This window comes from Papaver somniferum, chromosome 8 (assembly GCF_003573695.1).
Source record: "Papaver somniferum cultivar HN1 chromosome 8, ASM357369v1, whole genome shotgun sequence".
NCBI classification, from domain to species: domain Eukaryota; kingdom Viridiplantae; phylum Streptophyta; class Magnoliopsida; order Ranunculales; family Papaveraceae; genus Papaver; species Papaver somniferum.
The window spans coordinates 114,018,194-114,035,600 of NC_039365.1; the positions used below are offsets into that span (position 1 = coordinate 114,018,194).

Genomic DNA, 17,407 nt, shown 5'->3' on the forward strand with positions numbered 1-17,407 from the left:
ATAAAAACAAACTTGGGTTTTAATTTTTTATGGACGGGTTTGGGCGGGTCTAGTAGAATCCGTGGGGTGGAAATATCAACTGCATACCCAATACTTCTAAGGAGGAGTCGGCAAAGAATCTCGAAATTTGCAGAATACTCTCTCCGTACTCCGTCTCTAGTTTCTGAGTTATGGCGACTGTGGAAGGTAAGAAGAATCCGCGACCAGGCAAAGGAGGATACGAAGGACATGGGTTAACCGAAGAAGAAGCAAGAGTTAAAGCAATAACAGAAATTGTAAATGGAATGATTGAGAAATCAAAAAGAGGTGAAAATGTAGACCTAAATTCATTAAAATCAGCAGCGTGTAGAAAATATGGATTGTCAAGAGCACCAAAACTTGTTGAAATGATAGCAGCGTTACCAGAATCAGAACGTGAATCATTATTACCAAGATTAAAAGCTAAACCAGTACGTACAGCTTCTGGTATTGCTGTTGTTGCTGTTATGTCTAAACCTCATAGATGTCCACATATTGCTACTACAGGGAATATTTGTGTTTATTGTCCTGGTGGTCCTGATTCTGATTTTGAGTATAGTACTCAATCTTATACTGGGTATGAACCTACGAGTATGAGAGCTATTCGTGCCAGGTAAAATTTCCAAAACCCCCTCTTTGTTGTTTCTGGATTAATTTTGTTGGTTTTGTCATTTTTTTTAGATGAATTGATTGTTTTGAGTCGAAGAGATTAGGTTTTTATGTATTTTTGGTCATGGGTTTTAGGTTAATTTTTGTTGGGTTGGTATTAATTTGAGGTTTTTGATTGGTATGAGTAGAAAAGTTAGAATTCACCATTAGCTGCCTCGTTCAGACTTGGTTTCTCCTTAGTATAGGATTCTCTGATCATGACCCAATTAACTCACCTAATAAACCCTATATATATATAACACCAAGATCACATCTAGTTTATGAGTACACAGTGCTGTTTACATGTACTTTGATGTGTTTTAGGTAGAAGAGAAAATGAAGTTGCGTTTGGTTTAGGGTATGGCACTGAAAGAATGTGTTGATTTGAGTTATATATTGATGATTGTAATTTAAGGTTGTACGGAAAAGGGCTTATTCAGTTGTTTGACTTGATTGGGATTGGGAGTGTTTCAGTTGATGACTGTTTTGATTTGTAAGAGTTGAATCAATGTGTATATTTCTGTGTTACATTTATTTTTAAAGAGATAAAAGGACTCCTTGTGCTGTGTTGGGTTATCTTTCTGTTGATAGTTTCTGATTGTTGTTTGTTTCGCTGTTTCAGATACAACCCATACGTTCAAGCTAGAGGTAGAATTGATCAGCTGAAGCGACTTGGCCACAGTGCTGATAAGGTTTGGCTATGCTTGGCTCTATGAGTGTTCACAGTTAGTCTGGAAGGCAGAATATATTTTTAAGGAATGAACTGATATAAGTATTGGACATTTTGCAGATTGAATTCATCTTAATGGGTGGTACTTTCATGTCACTGCCAGCTGATTACCGGGACTATTTTATAAGAAATCTTCATGATGCACTATCAGGACAAACTTCTGCTAATGTTGAGGAGTCTGTCTCTTACTCTGAGCATAGTGCAGTGAAGTGTATCGGCATGACTATTGAAACGTAAGTCACTTTTGAAGTTGAACAAATCTTGTCTATTTTGGATTTTTTTGAACTTTGCATCTTCCCTTCTCCTGTACCATACGGATGTGATACATGCATTCTGGATTCCCTTCTCCAGTTGCTGGGACTGACCTACTTCATTTTCACTCCATGAATGACCTAGTGGATATGTTCTGCCGAACTTCAACATCAATCAGCTTATGCTTTTTTATCTTTTATTAACAGGAGGCCGGATTATTGCCTTGGACCTCATCTACGACAAATGCTTATTTATGGTTGTACACGACTCGAGATAGGAGTTCAAAGCACCTATGAGGATGTCGCTCGTGATACTAATAGAGGTCACACTGTAGCCGCCGTAGCCGATTGTTTTTGCTTAGCAAAAGATGCTGGGTTTAAGGTTTGTAACTTTACTTGCCAATCATGTCTTACCTTTTGAGTATGGTAATCTTACTTGTGTTTTTTTTTTTAATTTATTTTGCTGCTGCATTGTTGCTCTAGGTTGTTGCTCATATGATGCCTGATCTTCCAAATGTCGGTGTTGAGAGGGATATGGAAAGTTTCCGTGATTTTTTTGAGAGCCCATCTTTTAGAGCGGATGGTCTTAAAATATACCCTACACTTGTAATCCGTGGAACTGGACTTTATGAACTTTGGAAAACGGGCAGGTACAATTTCCTTCCTAAGTTTCAGTTTTGCAAGTTTCAGTTTTAGATAACCACAGACTAAGTCATGTTACTTGAGCTGCCAAAACCGCACCACATTTTGATGTACCAACACAATTGTAGTGTTTGTACGATTAACATTTATCTGTCAAAAATCACTTCAATTGCAGGTATAGAAATTACCCACCAGAGAGACTCGTCGACATAATTGCAAGAATCCTATCAATGGTACCTCCATGGACACGTGTTTATAGAGTTCAGAGAGACATCCCTATGCCTTTGGTCACTTCTGGAGTCGAGAAGGGAAACCTACGGGAGTTGGCTTTGGCTCGAATGGATGACCTGGGCCTGAAATGCCGTGATGTTAGAACACGGGAAGCTGGAATTCAGGTAGCTCATACGGCTACTATCTTTGAGTTATTTACAGCTTGAAAAGATTTCGATTATTTGATATCTTACACCGTGGTGGAAATTCTTTTCAGGACATTCATCACAAAATAAGGCCAGATGAAGTAGAGCTCGTTCGAAGGGATTACACTGCTAACGGGGGTTGGGAAACCTTCCTTTCATATGAAGATACACGGCAGGTACATAACAAAGGCCCTCCTAATCTCATTACTTTCCTGATTTTTTGTTTTCAGGTCTTATCCATCTAGAACGAGCCACGTTTTGAATACTGAATAGTAAAATTAATTAGTTAATTACTTAGTTTGTACTTGTGGACACAGGACATTCTTGTTGGGTTGCTGCGCTTGCGTAAATGTGGTCAGAACGTTACATGCCCAGAACTCACTGGGAGGTGTTCAGTTGTCCGTGAACTTCATGTTTATGGAACTGCAGTTCCAGTGCATGGGCGGGATTCAGATAAGCTGCAGCACCAGGTATTGTAGACTTTTATGTCGAAACTTGTAGTAATTTGAGATCCACTTTGAACATTGAACATGACAGACCGTGCGTAAGAACCAGAGTTGTTACTCTCAGGATCTGTTACCTCAAAGTTTTACTCAGACGTATGTAGTTAATACTTGATACTGATTCCCAGTGCTAATTGTTTCTATAATCACTCTTGAAATTTAATATGCATTTTTTTTATTCATGTAGGGTTATGGGACTCTATTGATGGAAGAGGCTGAGCGAATTTCCCGGGAGGGAGCACAGATCAACAAAAATGGGAGTAATTTCTGGTGTTGGAACCCGCCACTACTACAGAAAGTTGGGCTACGAACTTGAAGGTCCTTACATGGTCAAATATCTCGTGTAATAGCTTAATGCATCTCATGTAACAGCTTACAATTTTGTAACCTTAAGATTTTCAAATCAGAGAATGTTTTAAGATTAGTTTTGTGAGAGTTTTGTGAGAAGGTACGAATCAAAACTGTGTAAGTTCCTGTAGGATTATTAAAGAGATATAAATGGGATATATAAATGTATACAGTATTTCCACATTTTTTGGATATTCGTGCCCTTAAGTTGTAGACCAGTCTTGTACAGGCCACAAGAGATCCACCTTGCTACATTACAAACCGTTGATGTATATCGAGTTTAAAACAATGTTTCTCTGGAGGCTTCCACGTACAATATGAACTTCCTCGTGATGGATATAGGTGCTTGTCGTCTGTAGCAGTGCCTTGATTGCCATGGAGAATTTACCCCACAGAGGAGTAACAAGAGGACCATTAGAAAGAACAAGTCTTTCTATCATTTATAATTTCATGTGGAGAGTGGAGACTCGCATAAAAGGTTAAATCAATAATGTAAAGGCCTCATGATAGCGTTAGCTAGAGCTTACAATGAGAGAGCATCCATACAAAGTGTTACACATTTGAAGTACATTTCATGCACCATAATTGGGTCCACTTTCTTTTCCTCAGCTCGGCATTATTCAAATGAATCTCACATAGTTGATCTACAAAAATGCTTCAATAGTACAAGACTTGCTAACAGGAACTTGACCTTAAATCTTCAGTAATTAGAAGACGATACAATTGAGGAACTTGTGAACTGTTTATTCAAATATATTCAAATACAGTTCAGTGCATCTTCATTTCACATTTAAGCTTCTAAAAGTAAACTCTATTACAAGTGATGGAGATTTGAAACATCATTGTTCAGTGTTAGTATACATCTTTGGGATTCTTCTTGATTCTGCTGAAGTCAAGGAACCGACTCAACTGAATTTTGATATTTGATTTTACAGAGATACATTTTGAAGCCTATCTTTCAAATGAAAGACCAGTGCTTAGAAAGAATTAAAATGCTTTTTCAGCCCCAAACAAGCAATTTTCAAGCTTGACACTAGCTTGTGATATCGCAATCCTCCATAGCCTCCAAAACATAATTCTTCTCGTGCAGATGTCACTGGTTCCAAAATTTTACCTGCATCAGACAAATTCTTCCTTTGTTAATGAGCATGATGTACCAGGTTTTCCCTTCAAGAGGCACTTTAAATTTCATATTTTCCTACAAATTTTTAATTTCAAAGAACAAAGAAAGGTGTACAAAAATCTCCAGCTAAAAATTCTGAAATCTATATTTATCCAGGTTAGTGTCTTAAGCAGATGTACAAGAGGAATCAGAAGGGACAATGCTGTTCTACAAGGTTAAATTAGTTAAATAGAAATAGATAAAAAAAAACCAACCAACTAAGAAGGCTTTGTCTTCTGCTTAATTTTTGAGATACGGTTCAGGTCTTGAATACCCGTTTTCATTTCCCTGTAATTTTTATCAAGCACGAATGTCAATGACCAACCAAAGGTACGGAATGAACCAAATTTTGACTGACAAAAGTAAATGGTGGAGACGGATACCTATGATACAGATAGACAATAACGTAAAACAAAGGCAGCAGCATCAAAGTCAATATCGAAAGGGCTATGTAAAATATGCCTGCACTCTTCTGCAAAAATCAAGTATAATGGGGTGCACAATTAACGACTAAGAACCAATTTTAAAAGCCAAGAACATTGCTAGAGAATATTACTAGAGAATGGCAAAACCAAAACCCAATTGCATATTCAAACAACACCAGTTAAGGTGCACCCAAGAATTGAAGTACATGTAGTTAAACTTACTTTGCGCCCTCTGGCAAAAGGTTTCACCCCTCCAGTGCAGGTATGGGCATCACAGAATTGGCGTAAAAACAATTCTGCCAACACAATATCATCAAAAGTTACCATATATAAGGATAATTTACATTTTATTGTTATAAATGATGGATATTAGGTAAAACAATACCATGAAGACGGCTGGCTGAAGGACCTGCATTTGTGGGAAAACAGTTATTGGCAAGGCTCTGCATCAAAACAACAGGATATAAGAGATATAACTTTATAGCACATATGTGCCAAAAAAAAAAAAAATTATAGCACATGGGATCTAGTAATTATAATTCAGAAGCAACCTCACAAAGATGTTGATTTCTTGAAGCAGCTGCAGGGTTGCATTTAGTCTTTTTACTCTGTTTGAACTCCATTACATGATCACAATGTAGAGCCCCGCATAAATCTGCCAAGCACTTGCTATGGCTCTGGATCAAGCAACAGTTTCTTGTTAGTCAACAAAGCTCAAATGTCCAGTATTTATATGATGACAATATATCAAGTCAAATCCATTTTTCTGTTCTTTTAAACAAGATTAGCCTGCACTATTAGCAATCCACAAGTAAATTAAAGCATGACTGAACTGTTCTTCACCTCGCAGACAAGTTTGGCTAAAATGCCAATCTTCATCTCTTATTTTAATTGTAAATCCATCTAAGGTATCTCATATATGAACACTGTTTTGAATGCTATTTCGAAATGGAGACATCAAAGATGACGTAAAATATGAAAACAGTGGGAAGTGAAAGATAGAAGCAGAGTGCACATACAACATTCAGCAAATTGTAGTGTCTGTTCTCAAAATGCTGGTCAATAAACTTCTCAGCACGGAAACTTTTCTTGCAATATCCGCACTTCCATTCATTTATATCCATGTGAATCTTGTGCTGCTCCTGATCTCTAAACAGGTCATTATCAGGATGAAGCCTACATCTAGTTGAAATTTGATACTGCTCTTGCTCCACAAACGGCATCAAATACTACACCGATCAGGTAGAGCATTTATTAATGGAAATCGACAGAACAGAAAATAAGTATTTTGAAAAGGCTAGTTTCTCCAATCAGATATTTTGCTGATACCTCATCAATAATTTTCCAGGCTGCCCTACTCCGTTCTCTGGAACAGTGCACTTTATGAGCATGCTCATCTTCTTCAGCAAGAGTTCTGAAAATTATAACAGCGTACAGTTATTGCAGAACAGATGCAGCTGCCCAAGGCAAAATTCTGCTGACATGGAGTTTCCCGTAAAGTTTCTCAGTTGTTATATATGTGGTGTTAGATAAACCAGCAAATGTTTTTGTAACTTATCTCTGAATGTCAGAAATTTCTAGGAAGGTTCATATCCAAGTACGGAGGATGTTACCTTGCAGCAGCAGCACCTTCTTCAAACTCCTGAAATAAGCACACCGAAGATAAAAATACGATTAACACCAGAGTACGGAAACTAGAAGCTGTAAACGAAGACAGAAGATACTGTTACCGAAGATCTAAAGTAAGGAACAGTATACTAAAGTACTGCTACTGTGTACGAAATTATCAGTATGTATTTGTTTGTTTTTCTTTTCTGCAATAGGTCAAATTTATTCCATAAACATAGAAAGAGACAGCAACCAAAAAGATAAAAAACAATCAGACCTACAAATAGCTCCCAAACAGAGCAGGCCAAACGAATAGAAAGAGATATAACACAGGGTAAACCAAAGAAGCTTTTCCCACATCTTATATGCTACCTGCCTGTTTCTCCAACTTGTTTGTGTAACTAGAATGTTATCACCAACACCATTCAATGTTAAAACGCTACTTCTGACTTTCTAACTAAACATGTCGTAATGCAGCTCGGTGATATTCAGTAATTTTGAAAGTCAGATAAGGATCCTAAGTTCCTAATGAGTTCTAAAAATCTATGAGGTAATACCGGGTCCTAATCCGCAGTTCACAACAATTTCCTCTATAGTTGCACTTATAACTAAACAGCTTAGACTTTCCTTCTCTCTAACTGGATGAGGTGGCTCACCACCTTTAAATTTCTTACTGGAAACGAAATCACAATTTACTATTGTATGTACTTGGTAAATTTTGATAACCTCAATAGTAAGCATGGTAATACAACTTTTGATCCTAGAATCTGCAAAACAGTAACCCATATAATCTGAATTCATACCCAACATTGTAAGCTTTTACCAACAATTGATTGCTCAAAATACTCAATTAAAGCTTACTAAGCAAAATAGACATATCCACGCTATTAGAGCATGCAATTAGCTTGCCATATTTTTATCCAATATCCTAGATCATGGTAAAATACTACAAATACAAGTAAAGTTAGCATGTCAACGATCGTTAAAAGCTACTGGTTCAAGAATAATCAGACGAAAAGGTGAAAGGCGTTAAAGAGGATTTTGGATATTTTGAGATTCAAGAATAATCAGTATAATTGCTAATTCGTGGTAAGTTTTCTATAACTACCCTTCATTGAAAAATGATAGTGGTGCGCTCATTTCTACTTTCTGCCTATAATCGTGGTAAGTTTTCAATAACTACTCTTCATTGAAAAACGATAGTGGTGTGTTCATTTCTACCTTCTGCCTATAATATTTGTGGTTTCTAGCAACTTAGACCAAAATATCCTATACTCTAAAGATTGCCGGATCTGTATGCTAGAAAATTGCAACCATATATTTCATCTGGTCCTCTCATCTACTATTGTTCTCTACTTTTACAACAAAACTCTGATCCTTATATATATTTATACACAACATTTTTCAAACAAAAGAGAATATCAACGGGAGAGTTTCAAAAGACGAATATCCTATATGAGCTTCAAAGATCATGCGTCCAGAAGACAACAAGTACAACCTCAGCCTAACAAAGAAACATAATCTCTTTATGTAGCTTTCTTCAACATCCTATTTTTTAATTTTTTTGAGTTGAAAGAAAAATAAACTTCTAAAAATGATGCACAAATGGTAAATAGCCGAGGTAGGACCGTAGGAGGCCCTCTTGGGGTGACTAAAAGTGGCTCATATCTGATGCAGGGGCATAATGTGTCACTTTAGAGTTTCTCTATTTAGGAATATGTTTGCTAAATTATCTCTCAAGAAAGGGCGTTTGTGTCCGTTAGTGTAGGGTTTTCTCTGTTTAGGTTTCCTTTGCTAGTATAAATAGGTTATTAGGACTTCTTTAGGAGGCAGACTTTATTATTGATTTTATATGAAAATAATCGTTAGATTATCAATGAGTAATTTGGCTGCTAGCCCTAGACTCAATTTATCACCGTCTTGTTGAATTTCTATCGTTCTATTCTTCTATTTTCTGTCTATTGTTAGTTTATGCCCTATGTTGCTCGCCTTAGAACAAAACCCACAAACCCTAGGTAGCTATAATGGCAGGAAGAGTTAGAGGTGGTGGTGGAAGAGGTACTCAAACTTCTGAAGCAGAGTCTAAAGAGATTAGAGTTATAGTTGACAACTTGTTGCGACAGTTGGAAAGACTAGAGCAACAGAGACGTGCGGAAGCCCTTATGGGGATACCGGAAGGCCGACGCAAACCTTTAGATTCACCGGAAGGAGTTTCTAAAGTATATCAACATGAAGATGCAGTAGTCTATGAAAATCTTTTTCATAGACCTGCTTTCCATGAGGAAACACCATTCTCTGCAAGTGGGGGTGAAGACGAACTTGTAGTTCGTGAGGAAACACCATTCTAAGTGTGTGAGAGTGAAGACGAACTTGTTGTGGTTCGTGAGAAAACACCATTCTCATTGTGTGAGAGTGAAGAAGATGGAGTTGTTGTGGATTGGGACTTACCACCAGTCTACGATAGTTATCCAGAAGTTGAAGACAAAGTTTTGCTTACTTATGCGAGTATTGATCTGGAAGACAGCTACCCAGAAGTTGAGGAAGAGATTGTTCTTACATCTGCTGGTGTTGATGCTTTTGTCAGGGAAGACACAAGGTTTGTAAGTATTCCAGTAAATCAATGTCGTTCTGATTACAGTAGTCAAGCTTTATATGAAGTAGACAGTCTTAAGTTGAGATCAGATTGTTACAAGGAAGAATTTAGTCATGAAGAAATTTGTAGAGAGAATGATACCAGCGAACTTCTTGGTCAGATTTTCTAACAGCAGGAGGGATGCTATGGCAGTAGTTTTAGAAAACTATTTCTGTCGTCATAAGGAAATATGTGGAGAAAACCACAAAAGTAGATTTCGTGGTCGAATTTTATCGAAAGTTGGGAAGAATACATTGATTGAAGATTCTCTTGTAAGGAACATGCATTACTCAAGTGACTGTGTAATGACTTGCTATCAGTCGGTGCCTGTAAGTGAGATTCAGGGGTGCACTGTTATTGATAAGCTATGTAATGCTGCGTACAAATATCATCCGCAACATGACGCTGATTCGGTAGCACTCTCTTTGGACCAGCAAATTGGCAAGCACGGAGAAGCTTATGCTGATGACATAAGACATACCCATCACAAGGTGTACGCAATCAGCAACAAGAAGAAAAGGGTGGCAGAGGAAATATTCTCAATTGTTCTAAGAGATCTGACCATTGAGGTAATGAAGAATGTGTTAGATGTTTTCTTTGAGATTGGAATAAGGTATACGGAATATTATGAGAACAACTCTTATGAGTCTTCTAATTGGACTCTAGAAGACTCACATCTAGATTACATGTTAACGGCCGAGGAGCGCTTGAGAGTGAATAACAACAGAGTTGTTCATCCCCATTACCTACCCAGTAAGAAGATGGAACTGGTGGCAATCAATTTGATGTTAGCCAAGGAGAATCGAACCAGCTTGGGACTGCCTATTACAGTCATAATTAGCTCAAGCACTGGTAGAAAATCCATAGATGAAAAGTTATTTAAAAATCTGAATAGTATGTACTATTCAAGTACAAGTGCAGCAGATCCCAATACTAATATTCGAATAGAAGAACTTTGTATGCAATGGCCTGCAACAAGTATGAGATGGGCAAAGATTATCCATCGTGATGAAGGATATGCAGAAAATCACATGAGTAAAATCCGACAGATTTTATCCAAGACTGGTAGAAACGTTATGGAAGTATATCTACTGGAAACACTTGGAGTTGAGATGGAAAAAGTACTGTGGTATCTAACTCTCACAAGGAGTCTCCCTATATGGTGCATTCAAAGGGGTTTAATCTGCAACTAGTTGAGGAGTTGCCATCACAACCAGAAGGAGCATCAAGTGCTGAATCCGTTACTGATTGGAATTACTCATATGCTCTCGACAATGGTGTTATTGCTGCCGACACGTTGAAATTGTTGGTAAGCAAAGTCTGTTGTTGGAAAAAGGATTTGACAGAAATGGCGAGCCTAAGTCCTTTAGTTGTGTTCTTGAGAAACTGATCTCTTGGATGATGTCAGTTTATTGGTGCACGTGCTATTATGCAAATTCAGCTATCAAGGTGCTTGTTGTGGCTCTATCTATATTAGGGTGCGTGCTTTCGTTTGCTACACAGAAATTTGTTGATCAAGATCGAGAAGGGATTAAGGACTGTTCTCGAAAAACTTCCAATTGGATTCTAGCAGAGTTATGTTTAGATTACATGTTAAGGGGCAAGGATTGCTCGAAAATGAATAACAACCAAGTTGTTCGTCTCCAGAACCTATACAATGAGAAGCGATTACTAAAGAAGCTTAAAAATGAGCTACTTTCTAATCATACAAGTCAGCTGATTCAAATGGAACAATTTCGATATCATGCTTTGCTTAGATACGTCAAACTGGATTATCTTATTACCAAAGGCATCATTCTGATCGAAGTTGAAGGTGGAGTACAAAACATAATGGTCACTTGTTTGGCGTCAACAGCAGGGTATATCTCTGTCCTAGCTAGTAAATCTTCAAAAGTCATTCAAAGAGGTTGCTGTGTGGAGGAAGTACTGGTGACCAGCAAAGATGACAAGCTAGGTCAAGTAACTGTTTTGGATGAGATTATTAATACGATTTGTGGGATGTATACAGTAGCAGCACATGCCAATAGATGGCATATAAGATTACAAGGAAAACCTGGAAGAACTTCGTTGCTTGCTAGACGTGATTCGAAGACTCGCGTGGACCAAAAATTAGCATGTTCTGAATATCAATATGCAATTCTGGAATTGATGATATTGCAACTGGAATCGGAAATGAAGGTTCTGATTTCGTATTTGATCGTGGGAAAGCTGTGGGAATATGCCATGATACATCAGATAACATTTCTTGTTCATTGTCGTTTAGGATCTCCAAGGCTATGGGTTTTGTTTTTGATCGAGGAAAGTCGAAGCAAGATTTGGCGGTCTCTCTTCCCAAAGAGTAGATGGTGACCAGAGATTAGTGAGCTCTGAATTTAAAGACTTAATGATGAAATTAATTCTTGGTACTGGCATACCCAAGTCAATAATCAGAAATGAGGATTTGGGTTTCGTGTTCGACCGTGGGAAAGTAGCAGGAATATCCTATGATACAGAAAACATTTCTTGCTTAATGCGTTTCAGGATATGTCATTGTCAGCTATAGGTTCGTGTTTGATCGGGGGGAGGTAGAAAAGACATCAAAGATGTATGCATAAAATCATAAAGCATCTCATCGGAGCTGAGATTTCTTCAACCTGGGGTGGTTGATGCAGGGGCATAATGTGTCACTTTAGAGTTTCTCTATTTAGGAATATGTTTGCTAGATTATCTCTCAAGAAAGGGTGTTTGCGTCCGTTAGTGTAGGGTTTTCTCTGTTTAGGTTTCCTTTGCTAGTATAAATAGGTTATTAGGACTTCTGTGGGAGGCAGACTTTATTATTGATTTTATATGAAAATAATCGTTAGATTATCAATGAGTAATTTGGCTGCTATCCCTAGACTCAATTTATCACCGTCTTGTTGAAATTCTATCGTTCTATTCTTCTATTTTCTGTGTATTGTTAGTTTATGCCCTATGTTGCTAGCCTAACTTCATCAATATCAGTGACAAAAAAGTGTGCCCAATGCAACGAGTAAGACTGGAGCTTCATCCAATTTTACCACAATTTCTTCCAATTCACTACATTGTCGCTTGAAATTTGCTTCCGCACATTCACAAGTAGGTCAAAACTTATAAGTAGCAGTGGTTACTAGTTGTATCCTACCTACTTGTCTACTGTTTGTGCCAATAACATGAGTTCGAGAAATCTATATTTCAATATAGGTGATGAAACAGAATCCTCAGTAACCTTAAGCAAACCGTAATTCACTTTGCCAGGTTCATAATTTACAAATTTCTAGGTCAAAACAAGAAAAATGAAGCTGTAGAGATCCAAAACAAGTGATATTTGGTTCGGAAAATACCTGAGAAGAAGATTTTCCTGTTGAAATCAATAGAGTGAAGAAGAATAGAGAGAGAACAAGGAGAAAACCGATTCCGATCGGTCTTCCCATCTCTCTGTACAAATCAAAATCTCTTCAGCTTTCTCTTTCTGTAGTATTTTCTTCTTCTTTTCGATTTTCGATGTCTAAATAAATTCTTTATTATTCCTGTTTCCATCTTACAAATTTTCTGTAGAAATTGTTTCAGTGTATCTCTTTATTATGTTAGTCATGTACTTCTTCATCTTAAAACCCTACATCTTTAAAACGTGTTTCATCTGTACCGTCCGGTGATAGATCTCATTGGAAAGATCTTAAAGTGATTGGTGGAGCATCCCTCATACGTACACAATGAGTACAAACAACAATATCAACAACCTAAAAACCCAATACCATCCCTCACACCAGAATAAAAGTAGCATTGGTGGAGTTTACCCTCTCTTCTATTGGTTGATGAGCGTAACCTCGCGTTCTCATTAACTAATTGAGAAACCATTCGTGTTATCAGATGAAATTTCGTTAGATATGGTGCATTGATCTGACAATTTGCAGTGTAGATTGGGTGGATTGTTGGGACACACGCGATGGATGACCCTCATTATTTAGAAAAATTGTTATATTAATTTCGTGCATTTATTGTGAAAATCCAGAAAATAAAGAAAACTACTATATTAATTTCGGAAATTTATGATTAAAATAAAAAAAAATCAATTCAACATATTTATTAAATAAAATAATATAATTTACATTTTTTGAATCTTTTATAATTTCATATATTTATTATAGAAAATCCAAAAAATATAAAAAATAGTATATTAATTCTTACGCTTATGAATAAAATAAAATAAGAAATCAATTCAACGTATTTATGGATAAATTAATGATATATATATTTTTAAAATCTTTTGTAAGGAAAAAAAAAAGAAAAAAAGTATAGATATGACAAAAAGATTATGATATTAATCTTTTGTAATTTCATGTAGTTATTATAAAAAAATCCAGAAAATAATAAAAATACTATATAAATTTCGTATATTTATGACTGAAATAAAAAAATCAACTCAACATATTTATGGAATAAAATAATAAGTATTAATTTATAAAATCTTTTATAAGGAAAAAAATTACGGAAATCGTAAAGAAAACTACTATTAATTTTGACAATTATGATTATAATAAAAAAAATTAATTCAACATATTTGTGAAATAAAATAATAAGATTTGTATTTGTTGAATCTTTTAAAAGGAAAAAAATCTAGAAATGACTATACTAATTTTTAATATTAATGATAAACATATGAAAAAATTACTAGCAACATCTAAAAATTACTATATTAGTTGATATTTTAAATTAATATTTATGTTTATAGTATCTGAAAAAATCTAATTATTTACCTGAACACAATCTTATGGGTTCCATTAATACAGTTAATTTACTAATATAAACAAAGACAATGGTTAATATGGTAAAGTTAAATTAATATTTATGTTTAGAGTATCTGAAAAAATCTAATTATTTACCTGAGCACAATCTTACGGGTTCCATTAATACAGTTAATTTACTAATATAAACAAAGTCAATGGTTAATATGGTAAAGTTAAATTAATATTTATGTTTAGAGTATTTGAAAAAATCTAATTATTTACCTGAACACAATCTTACGGATTCCACTAATACAGTTAATTTACTAATATAAACAAAGCCAATGCTGTGTATGGTAAAGTTTGTAACCATTGTTCAAGTCAAATTAATTAAAACCATATTTATGTGTTATATTTATTTATATTGCCACCATATTTATGCGTTATATTTATTTATATTTCCATATAACATGAATTAATTCCATATCAGTTGTAAAGGTTTTCTTTAGAGCCAAGTTTTCAACATATGTGATACAAATCATTCTTCAGCCCTACACAAACCCACGTACTTTCAGTTTCTGTAAAAAAAGAGGTAGCGAACAGGAGATATCGACTATGACTTTTGAAGAAAATCACATCGAAGAGGGAGCAATGGCAGTTGATTTCCATGATATGTAAACTCATTCAAGTGTCACAGTTTGGATATGCATCAATAATTTTTTTTAAAATTTATAATGCGTCATATATATTTTTCCAATTCCAAAATATGGCTTCAACTTGCAAAATACTACTATGTATACGGGCCAAAAATAAGAAACTCTATATATTTTTATATATGGATTTATAACCTGGATTGATTGGGGTATACCCAGATTAATTGGGGTATACCCAGTTTTAAAGGGACTCTTTTTAAGGGTTTTAGGGGGAGTCCTAATGGGTAAGTTACAAAACTACCCTTACCCTTTAAAAACCTATTACCCTAAATCAGTTTTAATCTTTTCATTTCATCTTATTCTTCTCTTCTTCTTCTCCTCCACAACCATACCGGCTCCATCACCCCCATCACAATCAAAACTCGTCGATTAATTCATTGAAATCGTCGATTCGAAAACTCAGATTAATCTTCATCAATGGATCCACCACGGCGGAAGGGAACTCGTATGAAAGGCGCTAATCGAAAACCGAATGAGTATAACCCTGGAATTGCAAGTTTGGTTCAAAATAAAGTGAAGGAAAAAACGGTTGAAGAAGAAGAAATTGAACCCGCTCAAAGAGAAGAAATGGTGCGATTAATAAAGTAAGGGCCTACTTAAACTCACTCCAGTACTTCAATTTTATGTTTGCATGTCAAATTAGGTCAGAAAAATCCAATCTTTGATTTTCAGTTATTATCGCCGGCAAGGTATTATGTTATCGACCTTGCCGGCTTTTCATAGTTAAGGTTTGGCCGGCAGGCTCTTTGGTTGAAGATCGTGCCGGCTATTGAATACCTGTAACTGGTACTTGCAGGGCCGACAAGTTATTCAACCTCAGACCCTGGTAGCGGCCTTTTTTTTAGTCGGGTTGGTTATTATTTTTTACCTTGCCGACTGTATTTCAAGTTTTTTGTGTCTCCTGATGCCTTGAATTTTTAAAACCGGAATGGTATTTGGATAAAACCATGCCGGCTGTTTGTAAGCCGGCAAAGTATGGGTAATGGACCTTGCCGACTTGTAATGTGGAAAATCCTTGTATCTCATGTGTTCATATTTTTTATAAGTCGGCAGGTTATTTGAATGATACCCTGTCGACTATAGTTTAGCCGGCATATATGTTTTAGTTGACCCTTCCGGCCATTATTCCGCCGGATGGGTTATATTTGTTGACCCTGCCGACCTGTAATTTTTTTTTTCTTAATTGTTATTGTTCTTGTTCAGGTTGGAAAAGGAAAAGAAGAAAGCTATGAAAGCTCTTAGTCCTCCTTCAAGACCTCCTCGTGTTGGTAATAAACTCTTTACTTTAACACATCGAGGGGCATACGTTGTGCCGGGAACGCTCAATATCTATGTACCGAATGATTCTCAACCACCATCGGAACCCAGTGATTCAGACGATACTCCAGATGAAGACCAATCAATTCCATCTGGTAGAAGAGCTGATGATGATGATTTTGATGAAGGAACTCCGGCTGCTGGATGAGGTAACAATGATGATGATGATGGTGATCAAGACATGCCTGATGTTGGAGGAGGTAATGATGATGATGGTCATGGAGATAAAGGTAAGAATATCCAAGATGAAATTGTTGAAGAGGAAGAGGAGCAAAAAGAAGAAGAAGAAGAAGGTGATGGAGAACAAACTGAAGCTAATGTTGAACAAACCCAAGCTTCAACTGAAACCGGAAAGAAGAAGAGGGTGATCACTAAACCATCTAATTCCCACATGCCTGCCCTTCACTTGATGGTTACACTGAAAAAAGGTGAGCGTCCAAGGGGGACCCCAAGAGATGGCGGAGAAGTTCTTTTTGGATACAAAGACTCTTGGGCATGTACAATCCATAATACTATCGTAAGTACTCTCAATCCGTCTTTGTTTTTTATTCAAGTATGTATTTATCTTAAATTTGCGTCAAGTGTCTGTATTTATTTTCATTTTGTTTTTTTTTGTATTTAGGATCACAGGTATGCCGTCCGTATCTTGAGGCGCCAAACTTCGTGTTCAGTGACTAAGACTTGGGATATTGATCTAGAATGTGAGGAGGTGAAAGTGATTGTCAAGAACTCCGGGTTGTGGCCTGCGGTGGAGAGTTCGAATATTGAGCATGATAGAGTTACCGTATCTGCATTCTATGAGAGATTCTACGGAGAGACTGATACAATGTTATTCCCATTCGGTGAGATGACGATAATTCCCGATGATGCTCATCAAATTCTAGGCCTCGAGGTTGAGGGAAAAGCAGTGTGTGAGGGATTCAATTATGATTTTTCTTTCAAGGATATTTACAAATTGAGCCAGAAAATGTTCGGTTGTAATCAGATTGAGACGGAGTCTATGCTTGAGAAGAAAGAAGGTCATCTAACCAAGAAGTTTAATCTGAAGTTGTTGAGGGACACATTATCTGGGACTAAGAAAATATTTGATGAGGAAGGAAGGGTGCACCCGGTGTGAATCAATGCTACCGCGTCAGCTTATTTTCTTTACGTCCTAGGCAAATGTATCTTCCCCGACAGTTCTGGAAGCTTGGTCGACGCCAGTTACTTGCAACTAATGAATCCCTTAGATAAGGTGCGTGAGTATTCTTGGGGTACTGCGGTGGTCCCCTTC

General features: G+C 36.5%; 1 protein-coding gene and 1 pseudogene across 1 annotated transcript; one reads left to right on the forward strand and one right to left on the reverse strand.

Moving 5' to 3' along the window:
* Positions 1-124: 124 nt before the first annotated feature.
* On the forward strand, positions 125-3,750 carry LOC113302686 (annotated as a pseudogene).
* Positions 3,751-4,245: 495 nt separating this feature from the next.
* LOC113302687 lies at positions 4,246-12,887 on the reverse strand. The gene is made up of 10 exons (XM_026551628.1): positions 12,725-12,887; positions 6,757-6,785; positions 6,473-6,557; positions 6,163-6,372; positions 5,695-5,820; positions 5,529-5,586; positions 5,366-5,439; positions 5,102-5,190; positions 4,934-5,006; positions 4,246-4,670 (listed from the first exon to the last, which is right to left on the reverse strand). The coding sequence occupies exons 1-9, from the start codon at positions 12,812-12,814 to the stop codon at positions 4,937-4,939; spliced, it is 831 nt and encodes a 276-aa protein (XP_026407413.1). The 5' UTR covers positions 12,815-12,887; the 3' UTR covers positions 4,246-4,670; positions 4,934-4,936.
* Between the last annotated feature and the right edge of the window lie 4,520 nt (positions 12,888-17,407).